Consider the following 13,276-nt stretch of genomic DNA (forward strand, 5'->3'; position numbering starts at 1 on the left):
TTATTGGGGTGTGAACAATAGCTGCTGAGGGGCAGAGGGCAGCTACTGTATGGTAATTGTGTCTGGCAAATGAGGAGTGTGGGCCCAGAAATCAATGGGCCAACATTGGGGTGTTGGAAATCAGGCCTAAGCGGTGGCCAAAACACAGAGGGGATCGGAGGCCAGCTGGTTGGGTGACAGTGGCCAGGAAGGAGAAGCAAGTTTCCCCACCATGGCTGCCACCCCCACGGGCTCCTGGGACTGGAGGAGGCAGCACAACACCATGGTGCCTCCTTCACCCTAATCCTGAGGGATGCCTGGGGCCAGAGAGAGGGACCCAGCTGATGTCGCCATCTCTGCCGGCTCCAGCTGAATCCCAGCCGCTACCAGCAGAGGTTTAGGGTTGCCCCGAACAGGGGGTTGAGTCCCGACCATCCTGGCTAGTAGCCATTGATGGACCCATCCTCCATGAACTATCTAGTTCGTTTTTTAATATGGATCTATATTTGACCATCAGAACATCCCATGGCAATGAGTTCCACTGGTTAATTGTTATTGTGTAAGAAAGTATTTCCTCTTGGCTGTATTAAACCTGTTGCCTATCAATTTCATCAGGTGACCCCATTTCTGTATTTAAGGAAAGGGTAAATAAAACTTCACAAGTCACTTTTCCCTCACCATGCATGATTGTCTAGACCTCTATCCTATCCCCCCTTAGTTGTCTCTTTTCCAAGCTGAACAGCCCTTATCTTTGTAGCCTCTCCTCGTATGGAAGCTGTTCTGTCCCTTTGATCATCTTTCCAGCCCTCCAGTGGCACTCTATCGTTTTTGACACCAGAACCCGACACACTATTCAAGGTGTGGACGTACCATGGATTTGTATAGTGGCAGTATGATATTTTCTATCCCTTTCCTAATGATTCCAAACAGCCCGTTAGCCTTTTTGGCCATTGCTGTGTACTGAGCTGAAGTTTTCAGAGAACTCTTCACAATGACTCCAAGATCTCTTTCTTGGGGGTAACAGCTAATTTAGACCCCCACCGTTAGAAATGAGAACTTGGGGTTATTTTTGCGTGTGCATTACCTTGCACTTATCAATGCTGAATTTCATCTGCCATTTTGTCGCCCACTCACCCCATTTTGTGGGACCCCACCCCAGTAACTCTCCCGCCCCTTCTTTTTCTGCCTTTTTAATACAAGGTTAAAGGGATTTTTAATGGAGTATTTGCCCTGGGAATAAGCAGGCTGAGGTCTCCAAATTCCACGCCCTGAGCCTGGGTTAGCACTTTAGTGTTGTGTAGCGACAGGGATCTGCTAACACCTTGGACATTCTGGGCCTGCAGTGTGTCAAAATTAACACAACCACCTGCTCCCCCTTAAGGATCCATCTTGCCCCTTTGCCCCAAAACCTGATGCTGCTAAATTAAGGCAGACCCTACAGAAAACCCAGGCTCACCTGGGGGCTGCTGAGTCCTGGCGGAGGCAGGGGGTCCTGCCTTGGGGGTCATCATGCCTTCACGGTCATCCTGGTGAAGAAAAGGGATAGGGGACGTTATAAACCAGCTCCCATGAGACCCTACTGTAACAAACCAATCTATGCAGCCGCAAGAGATTCTACAATAACAAATTGCACAGCACAGCCCCAGTGCCCCCAAGAGACCCTACAATAACAAACCAGCATGCACAGCCGTAGTATTTATGAGACACCCGCTCTACTCTGTTCTGGTTAGGCCTCAGCTGGAGTATTGTGTCCAGTTCTGGGCACCGCATTTCAAGAAAGATGTGGAGAAATTGGAAAGGGTCCAGAGAAGAGCAACAAGAATGATTAAAGGTCTTGAGAACATGACCTATGAAGAAAGGCTGAAATAATTGGGTTTGTTTAGTTTGGAAAAGAGAAGATTGAGAGGAGACATGATAGCAGTTTTCAGGTATCTAAAAGGGTGTCATAAGGAGGAGGGAAAAAACTTGTTCATCCTAGCCTCTAAGGATAGAACAAGAAGCAATGGGCTTAAACTGCAGCAAGGTAGGTCTAGGTTGGACATTAGGAAAAAGTTCCTAACTGTCAGGGTGGTTAAACACTGGAATAAATTGCCTAGGGAGGTTGTGGAATCTCCATCTCTGGAGATATTTAAGAGTAGGTTAGATAAATGTCTATCAGGGATGGTCTAGACAGTATTTGGTCCTGCCATGCGGGCAGGGGACTGGACTCGATGACCTCTCGAGGTTCCTTCCAGTCCTAGAATCTATGAATCTATGAATAAAAACAAACCAATGCTCCCAAGAGAACCTACAATAACAAACTTGTGCATGCAGCCCCAAGAGACCCTATAATAATAAATTGCTAGGGTTGTACATGTTAATTTGTTACTGTAAGGACTCATGGGACTGCATGCGCTAGGTTGCTATTAGAGTATCCCTGGAGGGAGAGTCTTTCATAAATACTAGGACTATGTATGCTGTTTATGAGCTACCCTATAATAACAAACTAGTGCTCCTGGGAGACTCTACCATAACAAACAAGGGCATGCAGACCCTACAACAACAAAGCAGTGCCCTGGAGAAACCCTGCAATAACTGAGCCCCTTCCCGTTCCCCACTCACCGTTCCTAGCCAATCAGGCCTCCTCCGTGGTGTCTCCCCTGGGGGGCTGCCTGCCTCCCCCTCATCCATCGACAGTGACTCGCTCTTGAGCCGCGAGCGCCGCTTCTTGAGCAGGTCTGCATCACGCACGTGGGAGAAGCCCGACTTGCTGCCATGGGAGCGTGGTGGGGCCACAGGGCCCTGGCTGCCCGTGGACAGCGAGCGCTGCAGGGATCGCTCAGCCTGGTCCGGTGCCTCCCCGTTCCGTACAGACTGACGCTTCAGCCGTGGAGGGGGCACCAGCTTCTCGTCACCATTGGCTGGCACCTTCCCAGCATCCTCTGGGGCAAGAGGCTCTGCCTCTGGTTTCTTGGCCGATTGGGACATTGCACCATTGACCAATGCTTTCCCAGCATCCTTTGCGGCTTTGCTCCCTCCATCCTTTGGGGTGGGTGTCTCTGCCTCTGGACTCATGGCTGGCTTGGTTGTCGCACCATTGATTGGCACCTTCCCAGCATCCTTTGTGACAGAGGGCTCCACCTCTGATTGCACAGCTGTTTGGGATATGGCGCCATTTACAGTCACTTTCCCAGCATCCTTTGCATCACCTGTCTTGGCATCAGTCCCAGCATCCTTTGGGGCGGTGCGTTCTGTCTCCAGTTTCTTGGCCAATTCAGCTCCTCCTGTCACAATTTTATTGGCTGCTGCCTTCCCATCATCCCTTGCAGCAGGGGCAGTGCTCCCAGGCTCCTCAGGTCCCCTTGCGGCACCTTGGAAGCGCTCGGCATAGAAGCGGGCGGGGTCAATGGAGAAGGTGGGGTCCGAGTCGAACTTGCCCACCTTGTAGGTGCTCTGGCTGCTGTGGTTGGCGATCTGCACCACGTTCAGCTCCTGGCCCGTGAAGAAGGCCCGGATCTGGCACAGGTAGGTCATGACGATGAGCTTGTCGGGCACAGTCAGGAACACCATGTCGGCCGGCTCCAGCACCCGCGAGATGCCCAGGGAGGCAAAGCCGTCATAGGCCTGGGGGGAGAGGACAAACCGGGGTGTGTGACTAACCCCAATATCCAGCCCCCTCCCTGAGTTAGGGATAGGACCCAGGAGTCCTGATGCCCCATGGTCATCCCCCCAGCCCCCGTGTGCTCTGATCACCAGGCCACATGCAGCCTATACTCCCATCATGTCCCCCCTCAATCGCCTCTTTTCTAAACTAAACATACACAGCTCCTTTAGCCTTCACTTATATGGCTTGCATTCCATCCCATGGTGGGGAGTTCCTAACCCAGGGGGAGGGAGTCTCCCCAACCCAGATCTTCTCCAAGGGAGCGGAAGAGCCAGGTTCATAGGAAGAGCCAGGTAATAGTAACTGGGGATTTGATTATTAGAAATATAGATGGCTGGCTCTGTGATGACTAGGAGAACCACATTTGGCTGAATTCAAATCAACGGGGCCGGATGCTATTCGCCCCAGGGTACGGAAGGAATTAGCTGAAGAAATCTTGGTGCCACTGGCAATAATATTTGCAAACTCATGGATGACAGGAGAGGTCCTGGAAGACAGGAGAAGGGCTAACGTAGAAAGGGGAAAAAGGAGGAGCTGGGGAACTACAGACCAGTCATCAATACCTGAGAGCTACTAGAGCAATGTATAAAACATTCAATTTGCGAGTACCTGGAGGATGAAGGGGTGATCACTAGCAGCCAGCAAGGATTTACCAAGAACAAATCATGCCAAACCAGCTTCATTTCCTGCTTTGACGGGGTAACTGATTTGGTGGATGTGGGGGATGTGGTAGACATAATATACCTGGACTTCAACAAGGCTTTTGACACAGTCCCACAGGACATTCTGATAGATAAGCTGTAGAAATGCGGGCTCGGCGGAACTACCATTAAGTGGATACATAATTGGGTAAACAAATGCAAACAAAGAGTAACTATGAATGGGATGATGTCGGACTGGAGGAAGGTCTCAAGTGGGGTTCCACAGATTGCTGTTCTGGGCCCGGTATAGTTTAACATCTTTATTAACGACCAGGGATGTAGGAATAGAGAGCATACTGATCAGACTTGCAGATGACAAAAAGGGGGATGCGGGGGATTGCCAATACTTTGGAGGCTAGAGCTAAGACTCAGAGGGATCTTGATAAATTGGACAACTGGGATATAGAGAACAAAATGAAATTCAACAACGACAAATGTAAGGTACTACATTTAGGGAAGAAAAACCAAATGAACAAATACAGAATGGGGGATAACTGGCTTGGCAGGATCTGGGAGTTGTGGTGGATCAAAACCTCAACGCAAGTCAGCAATGCGATGCTGTTGCAAAAAAAGCAAATGCAATTTTAGGCTGCATTAACAGAGGCATAGCATGCAAGTCATGGGAGGTGATAGTACCGCTCTACTCAGCACTGGTTAGGCCTCAGCTGGAGTACTGTGTCCAGTTTTGGTCACCAAAGTATAGATAGGATGTGGAGAAAGGATCCAGAGGCAATGTTCCCTCTAATTTTTGACAGGCTGTGTGCGCAAAAAATTTCTTCTGTGCAAATTTTTGTGCTTCTGTGCAAATTATTGTGCGTGCGGTGTTTCGCCATGTGCACGGTGTTTAGGATCTGTGTGTGTGTGCACACGCGCACAGCTTACAGGGAACAGTGTCCAGAGGTGAGCAACAAAGATGATCAAAGGGATGGAATGCAAGCCATACGAGTGAAGGCTGAAGGAACTGGGTATGTTTAGTTTAGAAAAGAGGAGATTGAGGTAGGCCATGATGGCGGTCTTGAAATACTTGAAAGGCTGCCCTAAAAAAGATGGAGAAAAGTTGTTCTTTCTTGCCATAGAGGGTAGGACAAGAGGCAAAGGGTTCAAACTACAGCATAGCAGATTTTAATTAAACCTCAGGAAAAACTTCCTAACTGTAAGAACAATAGGACAATGGAACAGTCACCTCCAGAGGGTGTGGAAACTCCTTCGCTGGAGGTTTTCAAAAGGAGGCTGGATAGCCGTCCGTTGTGGATGGTTTAGACACAACAAATCCTGCATCTTGGCAGGGGGTTAGACTAGATGACCTGAATTCTATGGTGAATTGGCTGCTAGGTGTGAAGGTTGCGGACCTCTTGAGACATCCAGACAGACTCATGTGCAGTGCTGGGGAAGAGCCGGTGGTCATGGTACATGTAGGTACCAATGACATAGGGAAGGATAGGAGAGAAGCCTGGGAGGCCTAATTTAGGCTGCTAGATAAGAGATTAAAGTCCAGGACCTCCAAGGTAGCATTCTCTGAAATGCTTCCAGTTCCACGCGCAGGGCCAGTTAGACAGGCAGAACTGCAGGGTCTCAATGCGTGGATGAGACAATGGTGTAGGGAGGAGGGGGTTAGGTTTATATGGAACTGGGGAACCTTTTGGGAAAGGGAAGGATGGGCTCCACCTACATCAAAATGGAACCAGACTGCAGGCATGTAAAATTGAAAAAGTGGAAGAGGAGTTTTTAAACTAAGGGCTGGGGGAAAGCTGACCAGTGTGGAGGAGCACAGGGTTCGGACAGACACATCCCTTAGGGGAGGATCTATGAATGGAGATTCTCTATGTCCTAGTACGGAGGAGAGAATAGAAGTTAATAAAGTAGAGGCAGGAACTGAAGAGAATCAGTCAAAGGAAAGAGAGTCCCTTCAGTTACATCACATGAAGGCAGGCAACTGAATATTGACAAATTGTGTAAGTGCTTGAACACAAATGCTAGAAGTCTAAACATTAAGATGAGTGAACTAAATGAGGATACTGATATAATAGGCATCACAGAAACTTGGTAGAATGATGATAATCAATGGGACACGGTAATACCAGGATACAAAATATATAGGAATGACAGAGTAGGTCGTTCTGGTGGGGGAGTGGCACTATATGTGAAAGAAAGCATAGAATCAAATATAGGGAAAATCTTAAATGCACCAAACAGTCTATCCATAGAGATTCTATGGCAAATTCCATGCTTGAATAATAAGAGAATAGCACTGGGAATATACTGACCACCTGCCCAGGAAGGTGATGGTGACTGTGAAATGCTCAGGGAGATTAGAGAGGTTACAACAACAGAAAAACCAATAATAATGGGGGATTTCAACTATCCCCATTTTGACTGGGAACATGTCACCTCAGGACGGGATGCAGAGAAAAAATTTCTAGACGCCATTAATGACTGCTTCTTGGAGCAGCTAGTCCCACACTGGGAGAGGCAATTCTTGATTTAGTCCTAAGTGGTGCACATGATCTGGTGCAAGAGGTGAATATAGCTGGACAACTTGGTAATAGTGACCATAATATATTTAAATTTAACATCCTTGGGGGGGGGGGGGGGGGAATACAAAAGAAACCCACCACAGTAGCATTTAATTTCAAAAGGGGAACTACACAAAAATTAGGCTAGTTAAATGGAAATTAAAAGGAACAGTCACAAGAGTGAAATGCCTGCAAGCTGCATGGAATTTTTTTCAAAACACCATAATAGGAGCTCAAACAAAACGCATATCCCAAATTTAAAAAAAAAAAAAAAAAACAGCAAGAGAACCAAAAAATGCCACCATAGCTAAACAACAGGGTAAAAGAGGTGGTTAGAGACAAAAGACATCTTTTAAAATATGGAAGTCAAATCCTACTGAAGAAAATAGAAAGGAACATAAACTCTGGCAAGTCAAGTGTACAGGTATAATTAGTCAGGCCAAAAAAAAAATTTGAAGAGCAACTAGCAAAAGACATAAAAACTAACAACAACTTTTTTAAAGTACATCAGAAGCAGGAAGTCTGGCAAACAATCAGTGAGGCCACTGGACACTCAAGGTGCTAAAGGGGCACTCAAGGCAGACGAGGCCAATGCAGAGAAGCTAAATTAATGCTTTCCATCAGGCTTCACAGCAGAGGATGTGAGGAACATGGGCTAGCCCCTCCCACCCCCAGCATTCTGGACGGGCGGCCCGCAGTCCCCCCCCAGCCCCTCTGAGCGCTGGGTGGGCAGTGGGTGGAACCCTTCCACCCCTCAACACTGGGAAGTGTGCAACCCCCCCAGCCCTCAAACTCTAGGCGGGCAGGCCAGTGGAGCATGGACCCCCACCCATGGGCAGCACACAGCCCTCCCCAGCCCCCAAACGCTGGGTGGGTGACGCATGGCCCTCCAGCCACCCTGAGCACAGGGCGGGCAGCCCCAGCGCCAGCATGCACTCCCCTCCCCCAGCGCAGCCCCAGCCACCCCAAGTCCCGACCACAGGCCAGCTGCAGCCACCCTAGCCCGACCCAGCACGCTTCCCTGAAGACGAGCAGCCTGCCTGGGCTGGGGCCAAGGGAGACGGGCAAACAGGATAGGGCCTTCCGGGTGGAGCATGGGCAGGGCCACGCCGGGCTGTTTGGGGAGGAAAATACGTGCCGCCCATGGTGAGGAAGATCATCACAGCTGAGCCATTCTTTTTAGGTGACGAATCTGAGGAACTGTCCCAGATTGAGGTGTCAATAGAGGAGGTTTATGGAACAAACTGATAAACTAAACAGTAATAAGTCATCAGGATCAGATGGTATTCACCCAAGGGTTCTGAAGGAATTCTAATATGAAATTGCAGAACTACTAACTGTGATATGTTACCTATCACTTAAATCAACTCTGTACCAGATGACTGGAGGATAGCTAATGTAACATTGATTTTTAAAAAAGGTTTCAGAAGTAATCCCAGCAATTACAGGCCAGTAAGCCTAACTCCAGAACCAGGCAAATTGGTTGAAACTATAGTAAAGAACAGAATTATCAGACACATAGATTAACATATGATGCGGAAGAGTCAACACGACTTTTGTAAAGGGAAATCATGCCTCACTAATCTACTAGAATTCTTTGAGGGGGGTCAACAAATGTGGTCAAGGGTGATCCAGTGGATATAGAGTACTTGGACTTTCAAAATGCTTTTGGCAAGATCCCCACCAAAGGCTCTTAAGCAAAATAAGCTGCCACGGGATAAGAGGGAAGGTCCTCTCATGGCTTGGTAACTGGTTAAAAAACAAAGGGTATGAATAGATGGTCAGTTTTCACAGTGGAGAGAGGTAAATAGTGGGTGTGACATTTTATACCTTGGGGGAGCATCCTGGAACCCTCATATTTCTCATTTTTATATAATCGTGATCTTACATATAAAGCATGCCTTGTAAGGTATCAGGGGAAAGGTTATGATCTGCTGAAAGTCATTTCTCTATCCATATATGTATCTCATTAATGTATATGAAGTCATGAGAATTGTGTTGTATGGTTGTCACTAAAACATGCTGTCAGTTGGGGACTCAGTCAGATATTAGCTCCCTAGAGGCAACAGCCAGGAAAGTAACCAACCGTCCCATCTACAACCATTGTCCAGCAAGGGAGCTACAATTCAATGACTCACCTGCATGAGGCCACACCAGGGGAATTGCTCAGCCTTGCCTGGAGACTCAGCAATGACCCCAGACATGCCTGGACTTGTGTTTTCCAAGCACATGGACTGAGGGTATAAAACCGAACACAGTGGCCCCATGCTGGGCCTTTCTCCTTCACCCACCTACACTGCAAGCAACAAGGACACTGAAGACTCCAACTGAGGGGACTGCCCCAGATTTCAAGTGTGAAATCTGTGTACTATGAACTGCAATATCCAGTGGGGTGAGAAAAACTGCTTAATCTAGATGTTGCCCAGTCTAATAGGGTTGAGAGTTTAGACTGCATGCTTATAGTTTATTCCTTTTGGTAACTAACTCTGACTTTTTGCCTATTACTTAATATCACTTTAAATCTATATTTTGTAGTCAATAAATCTGTTTTACTGTTTATCTTTACCAGTGAGTTTGTATGAAATGTTTGGTAGATCTGCTCAGGTTTTGCAAAGGCTGGTGTGTATCCACTTTCCATTGATGAAGTGGTGAACCAGTTAATAAATCTGCATTGCTCATCTTGAGCAGTGCAAGACAGTATATTCCTGGGGTACAGTGCTGGGAGCTGGGGGGATTTGGCTGGTGCCTTTCTCTGTGTGATTCGTGAGTGGCTCTGGGAGATTCATGCAATCTAGCTGGGTGTGGGGCTCCACGTGCGATTGTACTGAGTGATAACAGTGCCTGGAGAGGTTTGCTGCTGGTCATTAGCAAGGCATTGTGAGAGACAACCCAGGCTGGAGAGAGTTCAGGGGGCACAGCGCTCCCACAGTCCCAGGCTGCACCCCGGGGATCCCGTCACAATGGGGTCCCCCAAAGATCTGTTCAACATAGTCATAAATAATCTGGAAAAGGGGGTAAGCAGTGAGAGTGGCAAAGTTTGTAGACAATATAAAATTACTCAAGATAGTTAAGCCTAAAGCAGACTGCGAAGAGCTACTAACGGATCTCACAAAACTGGGTGTCCGGGCAACAAACGGGCAGATGAAATTCAATGTTGATAAATGCAAAGTAATGCACATTGGAAAACATGATCCCCACTATACATACAAAATGATGGGGTCTAAATTAGCTGTTACCATTTAAAAAAGAGATCTTGGAGTCAGTGTGGAGAGTTCTCTGAAAACATCCGCCAATGTGCAGCAGCAGTCAAAAAAGCTAACGAATGTTGGGAATCATTAGGGAAGGGATAAATAATGAGACAGAAAATAGCATAATGCCTCTATATAATTCCATAGTATGCCCACACCTTGAATACTGCATGCAGTTCTCGTCACCCCATCTCAAAAAAAAAAAAAAAAAAAGAATTGGAAAAGGTAAAAAGAAAGGCAACAAAAATGATTAGGGGGGTGGAACAGCTTCCATATGAGGAGAGATTAAAAAGACTGGGACTGTTCAGCTTTGAACAGAGATGACTAAGGGGGATATGATAGAGGACTATAAAATCATGACTGGTGTGGACAAAGTGAAAAAGGAAGTGTTATTTACCCCTTCACATAACGGTTGGGAGGGGGTTGGGTCACCCAATGAAATCAATAGACTGCACGTTTAAAAGAAACACAAGAAAGAACTTCTTCACACAACACACAGTCATCCCGTGAAACACATTGCCAGGGGGTGCTGTGAAAGCCAAAGGTATAACTGGATTCAAAATGAATTTGATAAGCTGATGGAGGATAGGTCCCTCAAGATGGTCAGGGAGACTACCCCATTCTCTGGGTGTTCCTAAGCCTCTGCCAGCCAGGAGCTGGGACTGAACACAGGAGGACCACTTGGTAAATTGCCCTGTTCTGTTCATTCCCTGTGAAGCATCTGGCACCAGTCACTGTCAGAAGACAGGATACTGAGCTAGATGGACCATTGGGATGAGTCAGTATCACCAGTCTTATTTTCTTACAGTCTCCTTCCCCACCACCTGCCGGGGTCCCCAACTTACCAGTTTGTTATTCTCTTTGATAGCGAGAGGGTCCAGGGTCTCATAATTGCTGGAGTGGGGGCAGACAGACATGACAAAGATAGATCCTGCTTAGTGAATGGGGTCTCTTGAGTCCCCACCCCACCCCCACTTGCCTCTCTGAGACACTCCCCCCTCCATACCAAGACATGGCCTCCCCCACAACACACACGTCTCCTGATGCCCCTCAATCCTGACCTACAACCCCCTGCTATCCCAGCCCCTGGCTCCCCGCTCTGCCCCTCAGCCCCAGGACTCACATTTTCTCTGGGTGGAAGTGGTGCAGGATGGCACAGAACGCCAGCCCATTGCGCCAGGAGGTGGTGAAGTTAGTGACCAGGACACCCCGGTAGCCAGCCGTGACATTCTGGCACCATTCCAGCAGCGACTGGCTGCAGCTGACCAGGCCTGGGCTGGTTGCTGGGGGCTCCGCCTAGGAGATAAACAGGGGATGGGGTGGGATATGGGTTGGGGAGGTGCTGGATCACCCCACACCAGGCAAAGCACCCCCACACCAGCACTGGCCAGCCATACTGCCCTCCTGGCTCCCCAACTCTCCTGTCTGCATAACCCCACCACCACCACCCATCACCAGGACCTCCCCCATGATTAGAGATCCCTCACACCCACAGGCACCAAGCCACCCCCTTGCCCCATGGCAGCCAGGAGTGAAGGGCTGGGGCTATATGGGACAAAGACCCAGCCAAGTCCCGGCTGTTGCACCCTCCCCTTCCCGCTGCTAGGCAAGGGTGTTCTCCTGGCTGGGCTTGGCCCAGGGCTCATTGGCAGCTGGGATCCAGCCAGCCCCATGCAACACAGTGAGCAAGCCGGATGCAGGGCAGGGGTCTGTGGGCCACACTGTGAGGTGGAGGGGGTTAGTGAGGGGACCACAGGCCCTGAGGATCCATCTCCAGGTGTTATCCTCAACCCCGATTAAAGGGGAGAAGGCAGTTAGCCCACGATGAGTTTTATCCCCTCCACACACCCCAATTAAAGGCTTTATCCTTGTAGCAATGCTGTGGGTCTGTCTGTCCTTCCACAGCCCCCCCCCCGCACACACACACAGCCCCTAGGATTAGTTGAAAGCAAGGGCGGGCAGGCAGCCATGGCAGCTGGCAGGGCTGGGGGCACAAGCATTCGCTGTCCCTACCTGGGCCGCCTCCTGCCCTATGCTATCCTGGACAGCGCCGCAGGGCGGGGGAGACAGCTCCCGCCCGGACGCCTGGGTCCCCTCGTTGGATGATGGGCTGGCACTCCTCTCCCGGGCCGGGAGGGGGGGGGGGAGGCTCAGGGTGAAGCGGCACTGTGAGACGTAAGGCTCAGTGAAGGGGGACGGGGGGCCCAGGATGGGCGCATCCTGGGGGGGGCATCAGTGCGAGGGCTGCAACCTGTCTGCTGCTCCTTCCTGGGGCGGTGCAGGTGGCCAGCTGGTCTGTGCAGAGCCCTGACTGCTTCTCCAGAGGGAGCCCTGTCCCACTGGCATCCTCCTTACTGGGCAGGGAGCCCACAGCCCCACCACGCTCTCTGGAACCCGCTGCCTCCTCCGGCCCAGCCCTCTCCAGCAGGGGCTCAGGTGTGCTGGGAGTGGCACCCCCGGGCACTGTACCGTCGGCTCCCAGGCTCTCCGTGGCACCCTCCAGCTGGGCAGGAGCCTCCAGAGATGGGGCGTCTGCTACTACTGACAGCACCTCACCTCCGCACGGCCTGCCGGCCACCTCTCCCCCTGCCAGACCTCCGGCCACCTCTCCCCCTGCCGCACCTCCGCACGGCCTGCTGGCCGCCTCTCCCCCTGCCAGACCTCCGGCCACCTCTCCCCCTGCCGCACCTCCGCATGGCCTGCCGGCCACCTCTCCCCCTGCCACATCTTCGCATGGCCTGCCGGCTGCATCTCCCACTGCCTCCTCCAGCCTGCCTCTCTCCAGCTGGGCTGGGGCCTCCACAGGCAGGGTATCCGCTGTTACTGAGTGCACCGCACCGCCACCTGGCTTGCCAGCTGCCTCTCCCCCTGCCCCTTCCAGTCTGCCCCACTCTGGCCAGGCTGGGATTGCCCGCCACAGTCCATCTCCTGCTCCTGCCTTCATCACACTGCTGGGCACCTCCCCAGCACCCTGTCCCATCACGTCCTCCGACCGACACCTCCATGGCTTGGGGGGGGCCATCAGAGAGGATGCATTGCCTGCCCCCCCCCTGCACAGCAGCCCCCGCAGCGTCCTTCCAAGCTGCCCTTTCTGCTCCTGGCCTCTCTGGCTGGGATGCTGCCCTAGGTCTCTCTCCTGCTGGCCTGCGCTGCTCCAGCTTGGGGGGCGTCGCTGAGGGAGCCGGGTCTGGT

At 50.5% G+C, this 13,276-nt stretch overlaps 1 protein-coding gene across 1 annotated transcript in view; it reads right to left on the minus strand.

Moving 5' to 3' along the window:
- EHBP1L1 (EH domain binding protein 1 like 1) overlaps window positions 1-13,276 on the minus strand; it is a 29,044-nt gene that overhangs the window by 2,830 nt on the left and 12,938 nt on the right. Inside the window, 4 exon segments of the mRNA XM_034776207.1 lie at window positions 1,436-1,505; window positions 2,581-3,582; window positions 10,930-10,978; window positions 11,208-11,380. Of these exon segments, the coding sequence (XP_034632098.1) occupies window positions 1,436-1,505; window positions 2,581-3,582; window positions 10,930-10,978; window positions 11,208-11,380 (1,294 nt within the window).

This window comes from Trachemys scripta, chromosome 7 (assembly GCF_013100865.1).
Source record: "Trachemys scripta elegans isolate TJP31775 chromosome 7, CAS_Tse_1.0, whole genome shotgun sequence".
NCBI lineage: Eukaryota > Metazoa > Chordata > Testudines > Emydidae > Trachemys > Trachemys scripta.